Here is a 19,308-nt window from a genome sequence, read left to right as displayed (position 1 = left end):
GAGGAAAGAAAATGAACTTGGTTTTGAACTTACTGGGATCAGGATGCCAGTGGAACATCCAGGTGTAGTTTTCCAACAAGCATCGATGTGTGATTTTGCAGATCTGAGCAATGAAAGAATAAGACCACCTGAGACTAAAGCATGTACAGAAAGGAGTATGGTATCAAGGCTGAATAACTGAGGAAGAACAACTTTCGTGAAGAGAGAGAGAAAAAGAGAGAGAGAGAGAGAGAGAGAGAAGGCCATGAATAAGGAGACTTATAACAAATTAATAGACGTTAACAGAAGAATCAAAAGTGAGTGGGGCTAATGAAGCTAACAGAATAATGAGTTTAAAAGAGTCAGTCAGATGCAACAGAGACATCAAATAAGATAGGGGTTGACATAAAATGTCCATTAAATTTGGCAAAGTTACCAATAGTTTCAGTAGTACTTGGGACAAAAGACAAACTGGAATAGTGTGAGAAAGAAATGGGAAGTAATGAATCAAAAAACCCAGAGCTGACAGGAATCTGTCACCATCTTGGCTAATTAGCACAAGAATTCCAGAACTGACTGCCTAGCAAAGGTGTGCTGTGAGTCATAGAAACAACAATAAATAAATGAACACAAGTCTTTCATAACTTACAGAAAATACTCAAAACAGTCTAGTCTTGCCAGTGACAGACCAATAAGAACAACTGCAAACTAAGAAAAACACAGTATTTTTGGACCATTCTGTATGAATGATGTAGAAAAATCAGATGCCTGACAATTAGATGTCTATTAATTAATCTTAAAATAGCTCCCTATCGCACAAATATGATGAAAGAGGACAGAGATGCCACACACATAGAAAACCCTTAATACCTTAGTTTGAAGATGGAAGTCTTGACATTGCCACACATTGCAATATTCTAAGTTCACAAGTTTATGTCTCATGACAAAGCTAAATAAAACTGAATGCTTATGAAAGTATACTCTTCAACAGGTGTTTCACCAGTATATCCTTCTACAGAAGAGAATGTCAGAGTGAGCCTTGCATAGACAATCTCACTCATGTGAAATCTAAAAATATTGATCTCACAGAAGTTTAGAGCAGAAAGGTAGTTACTAGTGGTGGGGGAGTCACGGCTACTAATCTGTAGGTAACTCAGTTACAGTCAGGAGAAACAAGTTCTGGGACACTGTTGCACAGCAGCGTGACAATAGATAAAAATGATGTACTGGGCATCCCAAAAATTATTAGAAAGGATTTTGAATGTTTTTACCATGAAGAAATGTTGGAAGAGGAAATGTATCAAAACATCACATGATACTTTTTAATATGTTTATGCATTGGTTACAAATTAAAATTATAAACTGAAAGAGCAATATATTTAACATGTTTTTGCTTTGCTGTTTAAGTAATCATTCCCATAAGAGAACTCTGAACTTTTTCATCACCCTCCGTATACAACTGATAATATTTTCAAACACAATGCACTTCCATGAACAATTCCAGTCTGTGGGTTATAGGTAGATAAAACATATTAGCTGTGACTTTGCAAAACATAGTTAGCTCTTTTGTGCCTCGGATTCTTCATTTGTAATACACAAATAACAAGAGAACCTGCCTTTTAGGGCTACTGCAAGGGATAAAATTGTTAATATAGATAAAGTACTCAGAATCAGTACTTGGACAGTGAGGACGATAGAAGTTTAAACCATTATTGTTATTATCCTTGTTATTGACAGAAGTAGCAGCAAACAGAAAAGTTTGCCCTCAGAGTAAAGAGCCTGCCCCTGGAGACTGAATTTTAATCCTGGCTCTTTAACTTCCTAGTTGTGTATCACTGCCTAGTGCACAGCCTCTTTGCAAATCAGTTTGTTCATTCATAAATGGAGAACCTAACAGTGTCTAATCCATAGGGCTGTGAGATCAAATGATTTTATCTGTGCTTTAGCACATAGAACAGTACCTCATACATAGTTGGCTTCAATTATTATTACTACTGTACCACCACCACTGGTCTAGTAATACCACACAAATAGGAATCTGAGCACTTATCTCTAAATTTCAAAAAGTACTGACAGCAAGGCTTCATATGGTGAGAATAACATTTTTAAAGAGACAACTCAGAATAAGTTATATATTTATATATATAAAACATCTTTTACTGGCAGTAAAGTCTAATTACTTACAACACATCTCACTTAAGAGACACCTTATAATTGATGGTGACACAGCATGTGTAGATATTGTGGAGGACATTGGCTGGCTTGGATGATCCCTAGTCAACTATGTCTCAGAGAGTGTGTAAAATTTAGTTTTCACTTACATCTGGCATAAGTTGAAGAGTCTGAATGCTCTAAAGCTGAGGATGTAAGTATCTCTTTAATGATGGTTTGATGGATTCTTCAGGGTGACAGGAAAGACTGGTCAGTAATAGATATCATTTAAACTTTAAAAGATGATTTAGAAGCTCTACTCTTCAAATAAGTAAAAATATTTGATTTTCCTAAGATTGTTATAGAAGGTTGTTATTCCATTGTTTTAACCCATATTTAAGATGAGAGATGGGGCATCATAGAATAATCAAAATATACCAACTACAAACAAACCTGTTTATAATAGTTTACCTGTCATAAAAACAGTCTTCAACTATGTCCATCCCTAAAACCATACTATTCTAAAGGATTAAAAAGATGCTTAACCATCTCAATTCATAATAGTTGAACTATGGAACCAACCTTCAACAGATGAATGGTTAAAGAAATTGTGGTATATATACATAATGGAATATTACTCAGCCTTAAAATAGAATGAAATTGTGGCATTTGCTGGTAATTTGATGGAAATGGAGAATATCATGCTAAGCAAAATAAGCCAATCCCAAAGAACCAAAGGCCAAATGTTTTCTCTGATATGTGGATGCTAATTCCCAATAAAGGATGGGGGGGGGTAGGGAAGATAAAGGTATTTTGGGTTAGACAAAGGGGGGTGAAGGGAAGAAAGGGGGTATGGGGGTAGAAATGATAGCAGAATGAATGGTATTATTACCCTATGTGAATATATGATTACATGATCTGTGTAACTCTACATCATGTACAACCAGAAGAATGAGAAGTTATACTCATCTGTGGGCTGTATGTGGACTACCTTGGCATCACAGACTGATGAATAGGAGAATCTGGTATCTAGGAACTTCCAGTGGACATTTCCTCTGGCTAACTGCCCAGACACATTATGAGCCCTACTCAAGCTCTGCCAAAGGTCCCACACAGCACCCAAGATAGGGTAACCTCCTATAGTCACACAGTCCCTCTGAGATAGGTGTGACCTGCCATGATGCCAATCAACCTGCTGACTATAAGACATCATGAAGCAAGACTCCACTCCCAAAACCTTATCCCTGCCTTTGATGTACCCTCTTAAATAAATCAAGGGAGCCATTTTCTAATTGTCTAGCTCCAGCTCATGTGTGGACTGAACCTATCAGGGGCTCCATCTTTTGAAGCTATCTTTTTGACTTTGTTTTTTGTTCTTTACTAATTATTCTAGACTTTAATTTCTTAGGTGGCTTACATCCTCCTAAGCAGGAAGAAGAATCCCATATTGAAGCCCTGGCCACCTCCCCCAAATACTGCATCTATGTATGATGTGTCAAAATGCATTCTACTGTCATGTATAATAAATTAGAATAAATAAAATTGGTTTTTTTGGGGTGCTGGAAATAAATTTTTTTTAAAAAGTTGCTTAACCATTTAGGATTTGTACAAATAGTTTAAAATTAAATTCCACAAATAAAATAGCATATTGTTTCATATAGAAAACAAAGTGATTTCCATGAAATTTAAAACTTTTTACAACGTATTCTATGATGAAGCATGTATGAACTCATTCAAAGCAAAGCACCTGACACTTTTTTTCAGGAGATGGCAAAATCCTCCTTAAGAGGACTATATGATAATTAATGTTTATCAACAGTATAAATGCCACTGAAATTGGTGCAGAATCTTGGTATTACTGGCCAGTTACCTGGCTTCATATGTCCTGTCCCCTAAAATGCCATTAAGGGATACCTTGTAGTGGAATTGCTGCTACCTATGACTGCCCTAGAAGCTGCTTGTTGAGAAATCTATGGAGTAGTACTGTCTCTATCAGTTGTTTATATCTCCCAATGGTGATATACACTGATGGTGGAACTGGAATGAGTGAGTGACATGGTAAATGTTCATCTACAAAAAGAAGTTTAGTAAAGGCCCCACACAATTAGGAGGCAGTGACTGACATCCACCAACTGAAACAGATATACCACCACCACTGCTATTTGCTTTAGGAATCCTGTCTTGTTAGTGGGTTCCACTGTGGCATAAAATTAGTTACTGAGACTTAGTAATAAATACTTAGTAATAAAACATATTTTTCACAAGGACTAAAACGCCTACCAGGCAATTGTTTTCAGGATATAGAGAAATATCTTGTTCAGTGCTTAATATATTTAAATTCAAAACAGACCACCTCTGGGTAGAAATATTCTCTAGCTTGGACATATGAATGGAGAATTAACAAAAGGTACCTTTAAAGCAAAGTGTCAGGACTCAAAAGTCTTGTCAGTTTGAATTTCTTAAATTCATAAAGAGAATGAAGGGGGAGGTATGGAAAGAACCACATAAAAGAAGGAAGAAAAACAGATGCAGGAGTAGGAAAGAATGGTAAGAATAAATTATGAGAAAATAAGTATATGAAATGTACACAGAGATGTTGAAATGCTTAAGGAGGCACCATCTAGTCTCTCATTCAAAGGAACAATAAGTGTCAGAAAGAAATGGAATGAAGTCAAGGACTTATTAGGGGATTTATGGATTTAGAGTTTGGGAAAACTTCAAAGTCTACTAAACATATCTTGAAAGGAAAAAAGAATAGTAACTCTTGACATGTTTAAATCTATTTGAGGAATTCAAAGCAATTCATCAACACAGTTGTAATAATCTCTAACATTTCCCTCCCAGTAAGAGGAGATTTATATAGAAAGTGAACAAATGTTGTAGGACTCTTCTGGATTAATAACTAGAATCTAGACATCATTTAATATTCTATTAAGTTACATGAGGAAATGGAAAGGATTTTTGTAAGATCAAATGAAGAAGCTGCATACCTTGAGAGTCTAGACATTGACTCTACATTGAAAATGGTAGAACTTGATTTGAACTGTGTATTTACCACTGATTACCTGGGGACTTGGATGAATTCCTGAATCTTGCTAATCCTGCTTATTTCATCTGCAACACAAAGAAAGCAAACCATGCACCCTAAAGATTTGCTGGAAGGGCTAATGTGCTTTTGTTTTTGGGGGGTGTGTATACCTGGGAATGAACTCGGGGTACTCAACCACTGAGTCATATCCTCAGCCCTATTTTATATTTTATTTAAAGACAGGGTCTCACTGAATGCTTATCTCCTCACAGTTGCTGAGGCTGGCTTTGAACTGGAGATCCTCCTGCCTCAAGTCTCCTGAATCACTGGGATTATAGGCATGTGCCACCCTGCCTGGCCTAATGTGTCTTTAGAGTGTCTTAATACATGGTGTCATTTTTGTTCTACTTGCATTAATTAGAAATGGCACTAACTTCTGTGAAGTTCCAACTTTGGGAACACAGTAGAAGAATTTTAGGTGTCCTTGATAAATTAGTGAGCTTATCAGAAATCATGAATTCCAACAGACATACATGCAAGGTTGTATGCTTTGTGTCACAAAGCCCACATTCAACACAGAAAGGTGGCAAAAGCTTGAGAATGACAAAGAATCATGAGGATAACCAAGTCAACAACATAATATCTATTATCAAAAGCAAACAAGATGGGGGATTTACAAGCAGAAATGTTCTATCAAGCAGGTAAAATACATTTCTACTGCACTAGATACTGGTCTGAATCTTCCATGAGTCCTGTTATGATTTTTTTTTCTTCTCTGAGTTTTGGAAATGAATATAATCATTTATGGGGCTGTCTCAAAAGCTACGGAGAACCAAAGTTGGGAGAAAACAGAAAGAAATGCTTGCTTGGAAAAGGATATAGTACGGCTTAAATATCTCCAAAAATTATAAATCTTTTCTATTTATTCTTAACTTTAGAGCTATAAGAGGAAAAAATGGGATCACTTTAGAATAACATAAATAAACATTTTTAAAATGAAAGAGTCAAATAAGAAATGTCAGTTATAAAGATTTATTGTATTTTAGCTTTAAAACTACCTTCCTATATTAGGGCCTCTATTAAAATCATGTGATTTTTTTTTTTTTGAACTTCACTCTGAACTAATATAAATAGTGACCAAAATAATGGATTCTGTTTCTCTCAGTACTCAATAGTTTTCTGGCACTGGTATTTAATATTAGTTTTACTATATGCTTATAAATAATATTTGTTTGAATTATTAACAAGAACATATGGCAGTTTTTTAGACTTTTTCTCAAGAATGGTTTTATATTATTAACACCACAAATCTACAAACATGCAGTCTTCTTAAACATACTTTGTTCTTTTAATAAAATTTCTTATGTTCTTGAATTATATTTACTTTTCAATTTGGTAACTTATATAATCCTTCATAAGAATAGAGAAGTCTCAGCTGTCTGTAACCCAGTTTACTAAATTTCACATCTAAATCAAACATATTCCTATTTTCTTTTCTTCTTAAATTATTAAAAATTCCTATACATAAAGGAATGTATATAACACACAGAAGACATAAGTTCAAATGTATACCTATGTACTCAATTTCTAAGAAACAGAACATAACCAATTTGGAAGGGACCACTGTGTTCCTCAATGTCATTCCTCCTTAGGCCCCCAAATTTTATGTTTCTCATCTCCCATGATCCCTAAACAACTAATTATTATATAGATAGATAGAGATATTCATACATACACTTTAAAGACTGAAATCATACTATTTATATTTTTCTTATGTCCTCCTTTTTTTCAAGATGGTATTAATAAGATCTATACATATTTTTTTTTTGAGAGAGAGAGAGAGACAGAGAAAGAAAGAGAGAATTTTTTTAATATTTATTTTTTAGTTTTTGGCAGACACAACATCTTTGTTTGTATGTGGTGCTGAGGATCGAACCCGGGCTGCACACATGCCAGGCGAGCGCGCTACCACTTAAGCCACACCCCCAGCCCAAGATTTATACATTTTAATGCAAGCAAATACAGTTTGATCAGTTGCACTGTTCTTTGGAAGAAAATATCATAATTTATATTTCAACATATATGTACATCTGGGAGCCCAATACTGGGTCAGAGAAAATGGCCACACTAGACTTAATGAGATTTTGTCAAATATTTTCCCAGGAGATTGCATTGATTTATATTTTTGTCATTAGTATAAAAGAGTTCTTACTAGTCTACATCTTTGACAGTATTTCACATTCTCTGACTTTAAATATTTTTTAAAAGAATGCTAATCATTAGTGTTTCCTAAGATGAAATTCTCAGTATAATTTGAAAAGTCATTCACACATTCACACACTTAACATGTTTTCAGGCATCTCTACAAATCACTATTATGTAGCTACCACTGTGTTTTCATTAGTATTCTTCCACAGAAGTTCATCAGACAGCATCACTGGTAGAATAAGTACATTTTAGCTGTTTCTAAATTTTAGCCAACATTCATTCAGAAGGATTAGTAAGAGTTGACCAGTTGAAAATGGGAAAGGAAATGATTCTAGGACCTCAGTCTAGAGAGAAGAAAACATTCTCATGGAGATTACTGTCCATGAAACTAAGCCCATGATTAACATGTGCCATATATGTACACATGTACTAAGTCCCTATAGAAAACAGAATCTCATGGATTTGAATTAATTTGGCTATGACACAAAAAGAAAAATATTTTGCAAAGTACACATTATAACAAAATACTAATAATTTATAAAACAAATCTTAACTCAAAATATCACAGAACTAATCACCTTTAATTAGCTGTGGTTTTCACAAGATGGCTGGGTCAGAAAATCAAGTGATCAGTAACAAAAGAGAAAGCATAATATTATTTTTTCCAATACAGGTAAAAAATTTTAGAATAATCAACGACTTGATTTTTCTTCTAATAAAGTCTCCCTTTCACTAGCAAAATCACTGCAAGTAATGGAGGTTCAAGACATTAATTGTAGGAAAAGTCAAAAAGTTTCTGAAAAAAAAGTTTATTTGAATTAAGTTCATATACATTTTGTGAGGAAGGAGTGAAGAGAAATACTTGCAACTCAATTTAAAAAAATTTCAAATGAAAATATTGGTTTCAAAGCTTATGGAAAGAAATGTGAACATCTCAAACTGTAAGACATTATAGTAACCCACATGCTATACTGACTTGAAGGAAATCATGGAAGGATACATTTTAATAAGAGGCTCTTATGTATTACTTACTCAGTAAGAGTCACTTATATATTACCTATAGAAAAATTCTGAATAGCTACTTTCTATCTCTTTACTGCCCCTAAAATTAGAAAGATTTGTTTAGAGCTGGGCATATAGTGCTGCATGCTTTTTATCACAGCTACTAGGGAGGCTGAGGCAGGAGGATCACTAGTTCGAGGCCGGTCTCAGCAATTTCACAAGATCCTGTCTCAAAAAAAAAAAAAAAAAACAATAAAAACAACAACAACAACAAAAAAGAATGGCTGGTATGTAGTTCAGTGGTAGACCACTTGTCCAGCATGTGTGAGGACCTGGGTTCAATCCCCAGTGCTGGAAAACAAACAAAAAGCCCACAGTTGTTAAGTTCTTTTTTTCTCTGTCTCCCATGATGGTCAAAAGCACTTTCATCTTTTATCTGAGTTCCTTCTTAACTTGTTTCCCAAATTCTATGCTTATCAGAGCAACATTTCCGATACATAAATCATATCACTCCAATTCCCTAAATAGGATCCTCCAGTGGGTAGATAGTGCATTAGTAAAATGTAAACTCTTTTCAAAAAACATATAAACTTGTAGAGCCTTCATGATTAGAAAACATTCTCTCATCTCATGCTTACCATGTTTCAAGAATGCTAGGGCACATAGATACTTTTTTTTTCTGCCTGAAATGCTGTCTCTTCCTTTTCCTTCCCAGCCCCTATACAGACACAGACAGACAGACAGACAGACACACACACACACACACACTTTCACAATCTAGAGACTTTCTGCCTGTCTGAGATTTCATAATCTGGACCCTAAAGATCTCTAAGTCTTTATATTTCCCTGTACTCCTGCACTGGTCAGTATATGTAGGATTACATGAAATGCCAATAAGGCACTAAGATAAGGCACTGATTCACCTATTCAGATTTTTTTCCTACTTTCTTGTGTGTGTGTGTGTGTGTGTGTGTGTGTGTTGAATGGATAAATTGATTAATGCAAATCAAGTTTCGGGCTGAGGTTGTGGCTCAGTGGTAGAGTGCTCACCTGGCACATGTGATGCACTGGGTTTGATCCTCAGAACCAGGTAAAAATAAATAAAGTAAAGGCACTATGCCCATCTACAACTAAAAGAAATTTCTAAAAAAAAAAATCAAGTTTCATAAATTTGTGCTTCTTTTAGAAAAACAATTTAAATGGTGACAAATCAGAATTAATTTTTAAATATTTATTTTTTAGTTTTTTTTTTAGGTGGACACAATATCTTTATTTTATTTTTATGTGGTGCTGAGAATCAAACCCAGCGCCTCACACATGCTAGGCAAACGCTCTACCACTTGAGCCACATCCCCAGCCCCAGAATTAAAAATTTTTAACAGGAAAACAATATTATGTAAATTGCCTACACTATTATATAGAAAGTATTTCTTTTATTTAATTTGTTCTAATTAGTTAACACATGACAATAGAATGCGTTTTGATACATTGTTTGATAAATGGAGCACAACTTTTCATTCCTCTGGCTGTACATGGTGCAGAGTCATTCAAGTAGTGTAATCATACATGTATATAGGGTAATAATGTCCATCTTATTCCATCATCCTTCCTATCTCCACACTTCCTCCCCTCCCTTCACTTCCCTCTACACAATCCAAAGTTTCAAATGTCTTTCCCAAAATTTTTCTATCTGGTAGTCATACATTATGACTCAATACTTTTTGTTTTTTTGATACTTAAGGTAAAAAGGTGCTTTACTGCTGAGCCACATCCCCAGACTTAATATTTGTGTTAGCAACAGGGTTTCTCAAAATTCCTTGGGGCCTCACTAAGATGCTGAAGCTGGCTTTGAACTCATAAACTTCCTGCCTCATTCTCCCCAGATGCTGGGATTACGGGTGTGCACTGCAGAGATTCAATTCTAATGGCAGTATATAACTCAAGCCTTCCCAAACCAATTAGGTAGAATCAGACTTACCTTCCACTCTGCTTTTTGTTCCTATTTTCTGAATGTTGTAACTGTAGTACAGTGCAATTATGTTTGTATATTTGGCTTCTCAACTATGTATGTGGTGAATAATTTAAATACAGGGCCATTTATCATTTATCTTTTCCCTCCAGGCATCAAGAAAAATATCTTGGCAATAAATTCAATAAATACCAGTTCTGAGTTCAATTGGCTTTAAGGAGAACATATTTGGATAAACTTTGTTGACTTAAGCAGAATCAGGCTCCCTACATTATAGTCATGCTTGATATATACTTGATAATTCCAACAAAGAATATTGCATGCAGTGAAAATATAGCTATATTTTATTAAATAAGAATATAAGAATAATGAAATTTTGAGAAATATGTTATACACACATATGTTGGTTTTATATATATCTAAGATGGAGTCATCTAGAAATGCCATATAAAAAAAGAAAGAATAAAACTCAACAACTAATGTCTGATTCTGTTAGCATCCCTTCTACTCTTTTATATACAATATCTGAACAACATTGTAATTTCAGATATTCTGGTTCCTACCTATATTCTAGTTAAAGTATTTCTTAACAGGGACTTTTTTACATTGTATATTTCTTTTTTTAAAAAAATTAAAATTAGTTATTGATAGACCTTTACTTATTTGTTTATATGTGGTGCTGAGAATCAAACCCAGTGCTTCACACATGCGAGGCAAGCACTCTACCACTGAGCCACAACCCCAGCCCACATTGTATATTTCTTATGCTGAGGATGCTCCTGATTTTTGTAGGAACAGTCTAGACAATAAAAAAGTCCACAGGACTCACTGTTAGTAAGTGAGGCACACTGAATCAAAACATGAATGTATAAAAGCATGCTGAAATGGTTGTGTGAAAAGATGATTATGAAAAAAAGTCGAAGCCTGACCAACCTTGAAACATTTATAATGTCATAAAATGATTGTGGGCATCTCAATCCTAATACCTTTTACTTCATTCTTGACATGATTTCCTCTGTTCTAAAGAACCACCTAAGCTTGTCTAAAATCAAAACTATTGGCTATTGATTCCTTTACATCCCCATTCCTTTCTGTAGGGTTTAGCCTGCCTCTAGATATCCAAGCTATAATTAAAGTCATCTTGTACCCTCCTTCCCACCCTGTGTTATTACCAAATCCAGACACAATGTGTTTTCAAACACTCACAAATTTCTTTCTGCTCTTCATTCCTACCACAAAGACATAACTTATACTCTCAACATCTCTGACTGGCTAGGCATCATCTCTCCCAAGTTCCTCAGGATAGCCTTTCAAAAATGCAGGTATGAGTATATAACATCATTGTGAAAGTAAATATTCCTATGGCTAAGTAATGAATACAGAATCAAGTTCAAAGGCCCTTTACAAAGATGACTGGACATCTTCCCATTCCACTTTGTTGAGTGCCCTGTGCTTTGGTTATGTGAGACTTTATCATCCATTTGTTGTCACTTTGTAAATTCAGTTACTGAGTCAAGAACACATGAGGCAGGTGCTAAGAGCTAAGAACACTCAACATTGAACCCTCCCTGAAGAGTTCCATGCTGTCAAACACTAAAGGAAGTGACAATATCTTATTAATACAAATTTTAAATATTAAATACTATATATATTATAAATGTAAATATATTTAATGTAATATGTATAATATATAAATCTATTTTATTTATTATAAAATATATTAAATATAAATTTTATATTATTGTTACTCTATGTATATGATGAGATAGTTCAAATACTTTGATTTCTCATTTTCTATTAGCTTAATAAATATCATGGAATAATAGTTAAGGACTATAATGACTCAAATTTCTTGCTGCTCTAAATATCATAAATTTTATTATTTATTAAGAAGCCATCTACCCTTAAAATTATTACCTTTCTATAAGAATTGTTAATATTAATAGCCTGAAAAAAATTTTCATTCCCTCAGATACAGTACACATAAATCTGAGAATCTACATTAAGGAAACATCCAGAGATATAATTTTTTTTAAAAGACTATGAATAGGATGATCCACAGAACATAAATTTAAGAGTAATGAAAACTGGAAAGACTAATTCACTACAAGAATCAAATTACTCACTAAATTAAGGCACAATCATGAGATGGATTATTATGAAACCAACCTAAACGGTTTTTTTGGAATATATTAAATGGCATGGGAAAATGTTTCTGCTACAATTTTCAGTGAGAAAAAAATGTAAGATGTAAAAGTGAATACAGACGTCCAGTAAATGGAATGAAGAATTCATGAACTGCGTTTTCCCTCTTCTGAAAACACATAGCAATGAAAGATAACATAAAAAGAGGAAACTAAACAGACATGATGTGTTCTCAAAAATGTAAAGATTTCCTTGGATCAAAAATAGTACAGAAACCCAAGTTAATAAATAGGATTGAAGTAAGAGGACTCTGGACTCTGAACATGAAAGGGAAAGTGAGAGCTGAGCTTCTGGGAAGCCTGTGGTAGCGAGAGCACACACGGGGGCAATGGAACCAGCCTAACTACTGGAAACCCAGCTCTATGCATGGGCTCAACAGAGAAAGAAATGTAATTTTTAGTCAACTAAATGGACAAATAGTTTAACATCCACTAGCCTGTTTAGAAAGAATACTACTTGAGAAGGGGAAAAATTACATGTGACAACCATAGTATGATAATGGATTAAGTATATTCATAAAGGTGATCACCTATTGATTATAATATAGTAGCAATTTCTAAGGAATTGACAGTACTAAAAGTCTGGAAAAACATGAAAAGGAAAATGGATGGAGCTCAATTATTAGTTGGAATGTTCTAAAACTCTTATTTGGAAAGACAAATACATGATATAATATCATGTTATAAAATTGTGTAATTAAGAAAATATGTTAATATTTATAGTGAACCAACAAATTAAATAGAAATACTATACATGGCTTCCAAAATTTTATTGAAGGAGGCAAGGAGAGAATAGTGAAAAATGTATCAAGACAACATACAGACCATAAAGAAAACAGAATGCAAATATAAGTAATGTAAACTCTTCTGTTATAGAGAATATAAAGTGAACAAAAATTATATATATATCATGGCCCAATTGTATAATTTATGCACATGCAATAACACACCAGACAGAAACATACAAAAATATAAATATTATTTACCATTAGACTGTAGGAGTAAAGATAAATATATTTTCTTCTTTATATTTTTCAGTGTTGCCTAAAGTTCCCATCATAAACTAATGCAAATTTTAAAATCATATTAAAATTTTATTTTTAAGTGGTTATAACTCAATAGTAAAGAATGTGATTACTATATGCAAGGCCCTGGGTTTAATCCCTAGGACTCACATAAACAGCTTTCTAAATACTTATTTTTTTCTTCTCTCAAAAATAAGGAAGAAAAGAAAATATTAGCATTTTGCCATTTAAAATGCAATATCTACAAACTAACAATTTTAATAATACAAGTATGTTTAAAGACTGTTTTTCCCTGTATGCCTGTGGACACAGACATTGTTTCAATCTGATGATTCAGTTAATGAATTTTAAACAATTTTTCAAGTTAGGTAATAGGGGCAGGATGGTAGGGAGAGGGAGAATAAGATGAAAAGAGGGGAATAAAAAGACCTAGGGATGTAGCACAGGGATAGATAGCCCCTGGGTTTAATCCCCAGACAACACACACACACACACACATACACACACACTAAATTAAATTTAAAAAGAGGATAATTTATAAAGCATTTATTTCAAGAAGGGGGAGCAGGTCCAGGAGATAGGGGGGAGGAGGGAGGGAAGGAGGGAAAGAGGGAAAAGGAGAGAGGGAGGGAGGGAGGGAGGGAGGGAGGGGGAGAGAAGGGGAAAGAGAGAGAGAGACAGACAGACAGACAATATGCATAAAAACATTCTTGCAGCAAAACATTAACTGGTAACTTAATTACTCAATGCTATGTGCATGTTGAGTTGGTTTAAGTCACTACAATTCTTAACCCCCAAAGGCACTGCAACAGAAGCCATCATTTGGCCTGACTATATCAAAAAAAGCTGCTGATAGCCAGAAGAGATCAAAAGCAGATCAGATTGCTTTACAAGCTACATGTCACTGAGTTCAAAAAGCCAGGAAGCACCCTGAGGAGCTATGGAAATCTTAGAAATAAGTGGATGTTTCATAAAATGCCAGAATGAGATTCAGTTGTCTTATTAAAATATCTAAGCTACAGCATATTGTTTCTAAGTTTTTCCTGAGAAATACAAATCAAGTCTCTAAACAGAAACAGAATGATAGTGCCAGTAGATGAGTGACTTCACTAATCACATCTTAGGTCTTTTTATTTCATTTTTTTTTATTTAGAGGCAGGGTCATGTTAAGCTGCCCAGGCTGACCTTGAACTTGTGATCCTCCTGCCTCAGCCTACTGAGTTGCTGTAAACCACTGTGCTCAGCCATTACCCCATTTTCTAAACCTACTTAAAAACAAATTGCCTCTAAAAATATGGTCAGGTTGTTTAAGTATTCTTAAATAAATTCTAATCACTTTTGATAGGCTACATTGGTCAAATGATGTGAATGGCTTTATTCCTGATAAATCCTAATTTCCCAGAAATTAGATTTAAATTTTCTCTCACAAGATTTCCTTTTTCACAAGATGTTTCATCTTCAAACATCTTATTTTCTATTAAAAGACCTGAATTTTTGAAAATCAAAACATGAAGTAAATTATGATTTTTGTCATTTTTAATTCTCAGAGTTTGACAGCCTGGTAAATAGCTCTCCAAGCTGATCTCATTTTACAAGAACAGTAATATATGATTCCATTACTTCACAAACTAAAGTTTCATTTCCCCTCCTTCACTGCAAGCTCTTCAGAGGCAAGTGCATGCTTCTGTTATTAACACAGAACTAGGACTGCATTTCTCAAAATGTGTTAAAATGTGTTCTACCAACCGCAGAACCTATCACACATTCTGTGAAAAAAGTGCTCTGTGGTCAAATAAATTGGAGAACTACTGCAAACCCTTCTTTTGGAGAGTACTGTGGATTCCTTTCAAATTTAACATAATCCAGCAGTTTTTGGAGTCATTTGGTCATGAACTTTCCCACTTCTGTGGCATCAGACTTCTACAACCCATAGACAAGTGGGAGAGATACTGAGCTACCAAATGTTATAGTTGGTAATGGAGTGTATGGGAGTTTCAATTTCCTCATTTCTCTACATAAAGTATAAACCCTCATGGTTAAAATCATCTCCTTAACCTTCTGAGGCAATTAAAAATTGCTAAGATGCTCCTTCAGTATTTTGTCTTTTGTAGCTACCACATTGTTCAAGAAAGCACAAAAGGAAATGGTATTCAGTGGCACTGGGCTGCTCATCTTTCTGAAGTCAATCATCTAGGGTTATTAGCACTTTCAGGTTAGCTCCAGGTCTCATGAGAATTTGCCATGTTCATGATTACAGGTGTATTTAATACCTGTACAAAGAAGGCATGTAGATACTAATAGAAAATGGGGTATTCCAAAGGGAGGTACCAACCGAAGCAACTATACAACCACTGGGAATAAATAAAGTCATTATTCCTCTCATCCATCAAATTACTGCAAAAGTTACATCCTATCTTGCAAGACTGACTTGTTGATCAGAGTATGAAGTATTTTCTATATCCCCAGAAACACCCTATCACCACATCAGTGGTGTGTGTGTGTGTGTGTAAAATTTCATAAGTAAGTCTATCTAATATCCATCATACTTTTGAAGCATGATAAATTGGATAAATTCTATAGAAAGAAAGGTTTTGTTTTCTATCAGTTTAAGAATTTACTCTTTTGGGGGTGGGAGGTACTAGGGATTGAACCCAAGGATACTTTAACACTAAGCTACATCTATTCCCTTATGTCTTTTAAATTTTGACACAGGGTCTCACTAAATTGCTTTAGAGCCTCTCTAAATTATTGAGACTTGCTTGGAAACTGTTGTACTTCTGCTTCAGCCTCCTAAATCATTGAGATTATAGGCCTGTGCCACCACTACTGGCTTAAGAAGTTACAGTGCCATAATACTATACAAGTGTAACAAATTTTAAAATTGTTGTTATTATTATAAAAATAAAGGAAGTTAAGGTAATCTTTCTTGGCTTCAATTGATGTGTACCTATATGACAGGCTGAAGAAGGCTATGGAAGTGACAGAATTTCGGCCCTGTTCAACAACGATTGAGTCTTTGTGGACCCATAGCACTCAGCAATTGCCCAGTGTGAATTATTTTGCATACATAAGAACTATAAGCAAAATATATTAATTTGTTAAGATAACTGAAATTTTTATAAAAATATCTGTGACTAGAACATGATTACAGATGGGTTTCTAAAAAAAAAAATGCAATTGAGTCTCTTCAAAATTTATGTGTTTATTTTTGGCTCTGGACAGGGATTACCAGGCCTCTTATTTGCATCTTGTAATACAATATCAAATGAAAATCTCACATATATTTATTCACCCCCTTTCTATATTTAATAGCTATAAATGGCTTAAATAGATAACTGGGGCATTTTCAACGCTATAACAAGAGTAACCTCATGAAAAACAGAAAAAAAAGGGATCATATTCAGAAAAAAAATTTTACAAACTAATTGCTTCAGTGTAAATATTACTTAAATTTAGAAATTTGAGGAATTTTAGACTATCCCTCTTCAAAATGACTTAGGTTGAAATTGTACTGCCTCATATCCACACTGTTAAATGGGCAGAAACACAAACAACTATGAAAAAAACAAGAAAACAAAATGCCCCAAACAAACCAAGATGCTCCAATAGTAGAACACATTGAAAACATAGTAGAAGAAATATCCAAGGAGTGTAGAATGTACATAGTTAGACTGATCCACAATATAAAGGATGAGGTAAGGAGTGAAATCAGGGATATGTTTCAAGAGGTGAAAGATCATTTCAATGAGATTCTGAAAAAGCTGAAATCATTCTTGATTGAAAATAAAATAGTATGCCCCTGTGTTTTGTGACTATATATATATAATAAGATACTCTGTTTCCAGGAAAGTTCACAAACCACAAAACCTTAGGCAAGTATACTAAGGAAGTGTGAGTAGGGACCATTTATCTTTTAACAATGATATAATCTGTGTCCAACCATGACATGAATACCATGCAGCAAATGCTCTTGGCTATAAAATGAGATGCAAACCTGATCCTGATTGTTATTCAAATAACCAAGATACTACTAAATATCTAAATTTCCAACTCAACTTTCTAAACAAACAAAAAAAAATTGACAAAATTTTTCTATTGCCACATACCCCTAAAATTATGTTCTACAAGGCTACAAAAGATTAATTTACTTTCCTGAAAACCATTGAGAACACTACCTTTCTCATTAAAAAAAAGCATAAATAAAACATATAAGTTCAAAATTATAAGTTACCTTTTAAGTCTTTCTTCAGTTTTCTGAGATCTTTTTGAAAATCTTCAAACTTCATCTGTGAGGCCTGAAAAAGGTCCTGTGGTTCTGGCAGTGGAAAGACACATTGTTCTTTTCCGGCATCCTAAAGTGCAAACATTACTTTTAAACAAATCAGCATTGATAGAAATGAAAATTATACAACAGCAGCAAAGGTAAAAACAAAAGCAAAACAACAAAAAACACTGCCAAATCACCTAAAGAAAGAACAACAAAATAATATATGTAAAAATGATCTTACCTCATCAAAATTTCGAAGATAATATGAAACAATATATGACAGAAGGCTTCTGCTATTGTCCTAGGCAGAAAGATCAAAGTAAGTAACAATATATTTTATAAATTATTAAATACATAGTATTAAATAAAACAAACTGCAGTGGACCCACAAAAGTACATGACAAGATTAAAATTTTACATTTTTAATTGCCACACTAATTGTATCTAAAGAGTTATGCCTCAAGTGGAAGCAGAGCTGTTAAAGGGCAGTCATAACTATAAATACTTTCCTATTTTTACCCTCATCAATCATAAATTTAGTTCAATTTTTATGTTATTTATTTAATAATCTTATTATGAAGTTTTGTTCATTATTTTTATGTTTTACAATTACTACCATAAATGAAATGATTAAATATTGCTAGCTTTTCTATCTAGTTGGACTGGCAGATACTACTCCAACTCTAAGTGTGACCTGGAAATAGAAAAGTATCATTTCAGATAAATGGGAGTTTTTAAAATGTGAACACATAATTTGTTATATCAGCAACTGAGATTGAGGGATTAATACTCATGCAGCTTTAAATAATATAATGTGTGTAGTACTATATTTTTAAAAACTGTAAAATTTCTTCCCATCTAACAGTATGGAAAGACAGCTTTTCACTTCCTTTCTAGCACATTAAGAGGTATTAAATTTTAATTAACTTTTTGGTTTGCTCCAAGTTAGCAGATAATTTGAGTCTGAGAGACCAGATATGTGTGTATGTGTATGTATTTATGAATATGTGTGTATATGCACATATTTTTAAAATGAAAACCTATGATGCAAACTAATTTATATGAAATGTTCAACCTGTTAAACTGAAATAAGTTTGGCCTAATTTGTCTCCATACTTGAGTGACAAAGTTGGACCCACAGTGGCCTCGCTACATAATGAACTGAAGCTTAGTTTGATGTATACACAAATTTTCACCTAACCTGAATAAATACCCTTATAATCAAGCAACCGAGTCTCAATGATAGCTGAACTTTTATTTAATCACAGGCTGAAAGCTGCCCAAATAAGGCCATATAATGCAAATGCCAACTGTTGTCAATCAGGTTGTTTCTGTATGTCACTTACTTTTCAGTGATTATAAACATAACCTGCACATGTGGAGGTCTGGTGCCTCCTGTACCATCTTTGGTCTGGAATGCTGCCTTGTTCTAGAACTTTTACTTCTCAAGTAAACTTTGTACAGTTTAATTGGAT

The 19,308-nt window shown here is 34.0% G+C and overlaps 1 protein-coding gene across 2 annotated transcripts in view; it reads right to left on the bottom strand.

The window, feature by feature from the left end:
• Window positions 1-19,308, bottom strand: part of Fmn2 (formin 2) — a 341,897-nt gene that overhangs the window by 103,665 nt on the left and 218,924 nt on the right. For both annotated transcript variants that reach the window (XM_026390773.2, XM_077803042.1), the window contains 2 exons: window positions 18,075-18,134; window positions 17,798-17,918 (listed from right to left, as the gene is read on the bottom strand). In XM_026390773.2, coding sequence (XP_026246558.2) covers window positions 17,798-17,918; window positions 18,075-18,134 — 181 coding nt within the window. The remainder of the gene's footprint in view (window positions 1-17,797; window positions 17,919-18,074; window positions 18,135-19,308) is intronic.

The sequence above is a fragment of the Urocitellus parryii genome, chromosome 9 (assembly GCF_045843805.1).
Source record: "Urocitellus parryii isolate mUroPar1 chromosome 9, mUroPar1.hap1, whole genome shotgun sequence".
NCBI lineage: Eukaryota > Metazoa > Chordata > Mammalia > Rodentia > Sciuridae > Urocitellus > Urocitellus parryii.
Note: the sequence above shows the minus strand (reverse complement) of the source record. Positions and strands in the feature narration are given on the sequence as shown.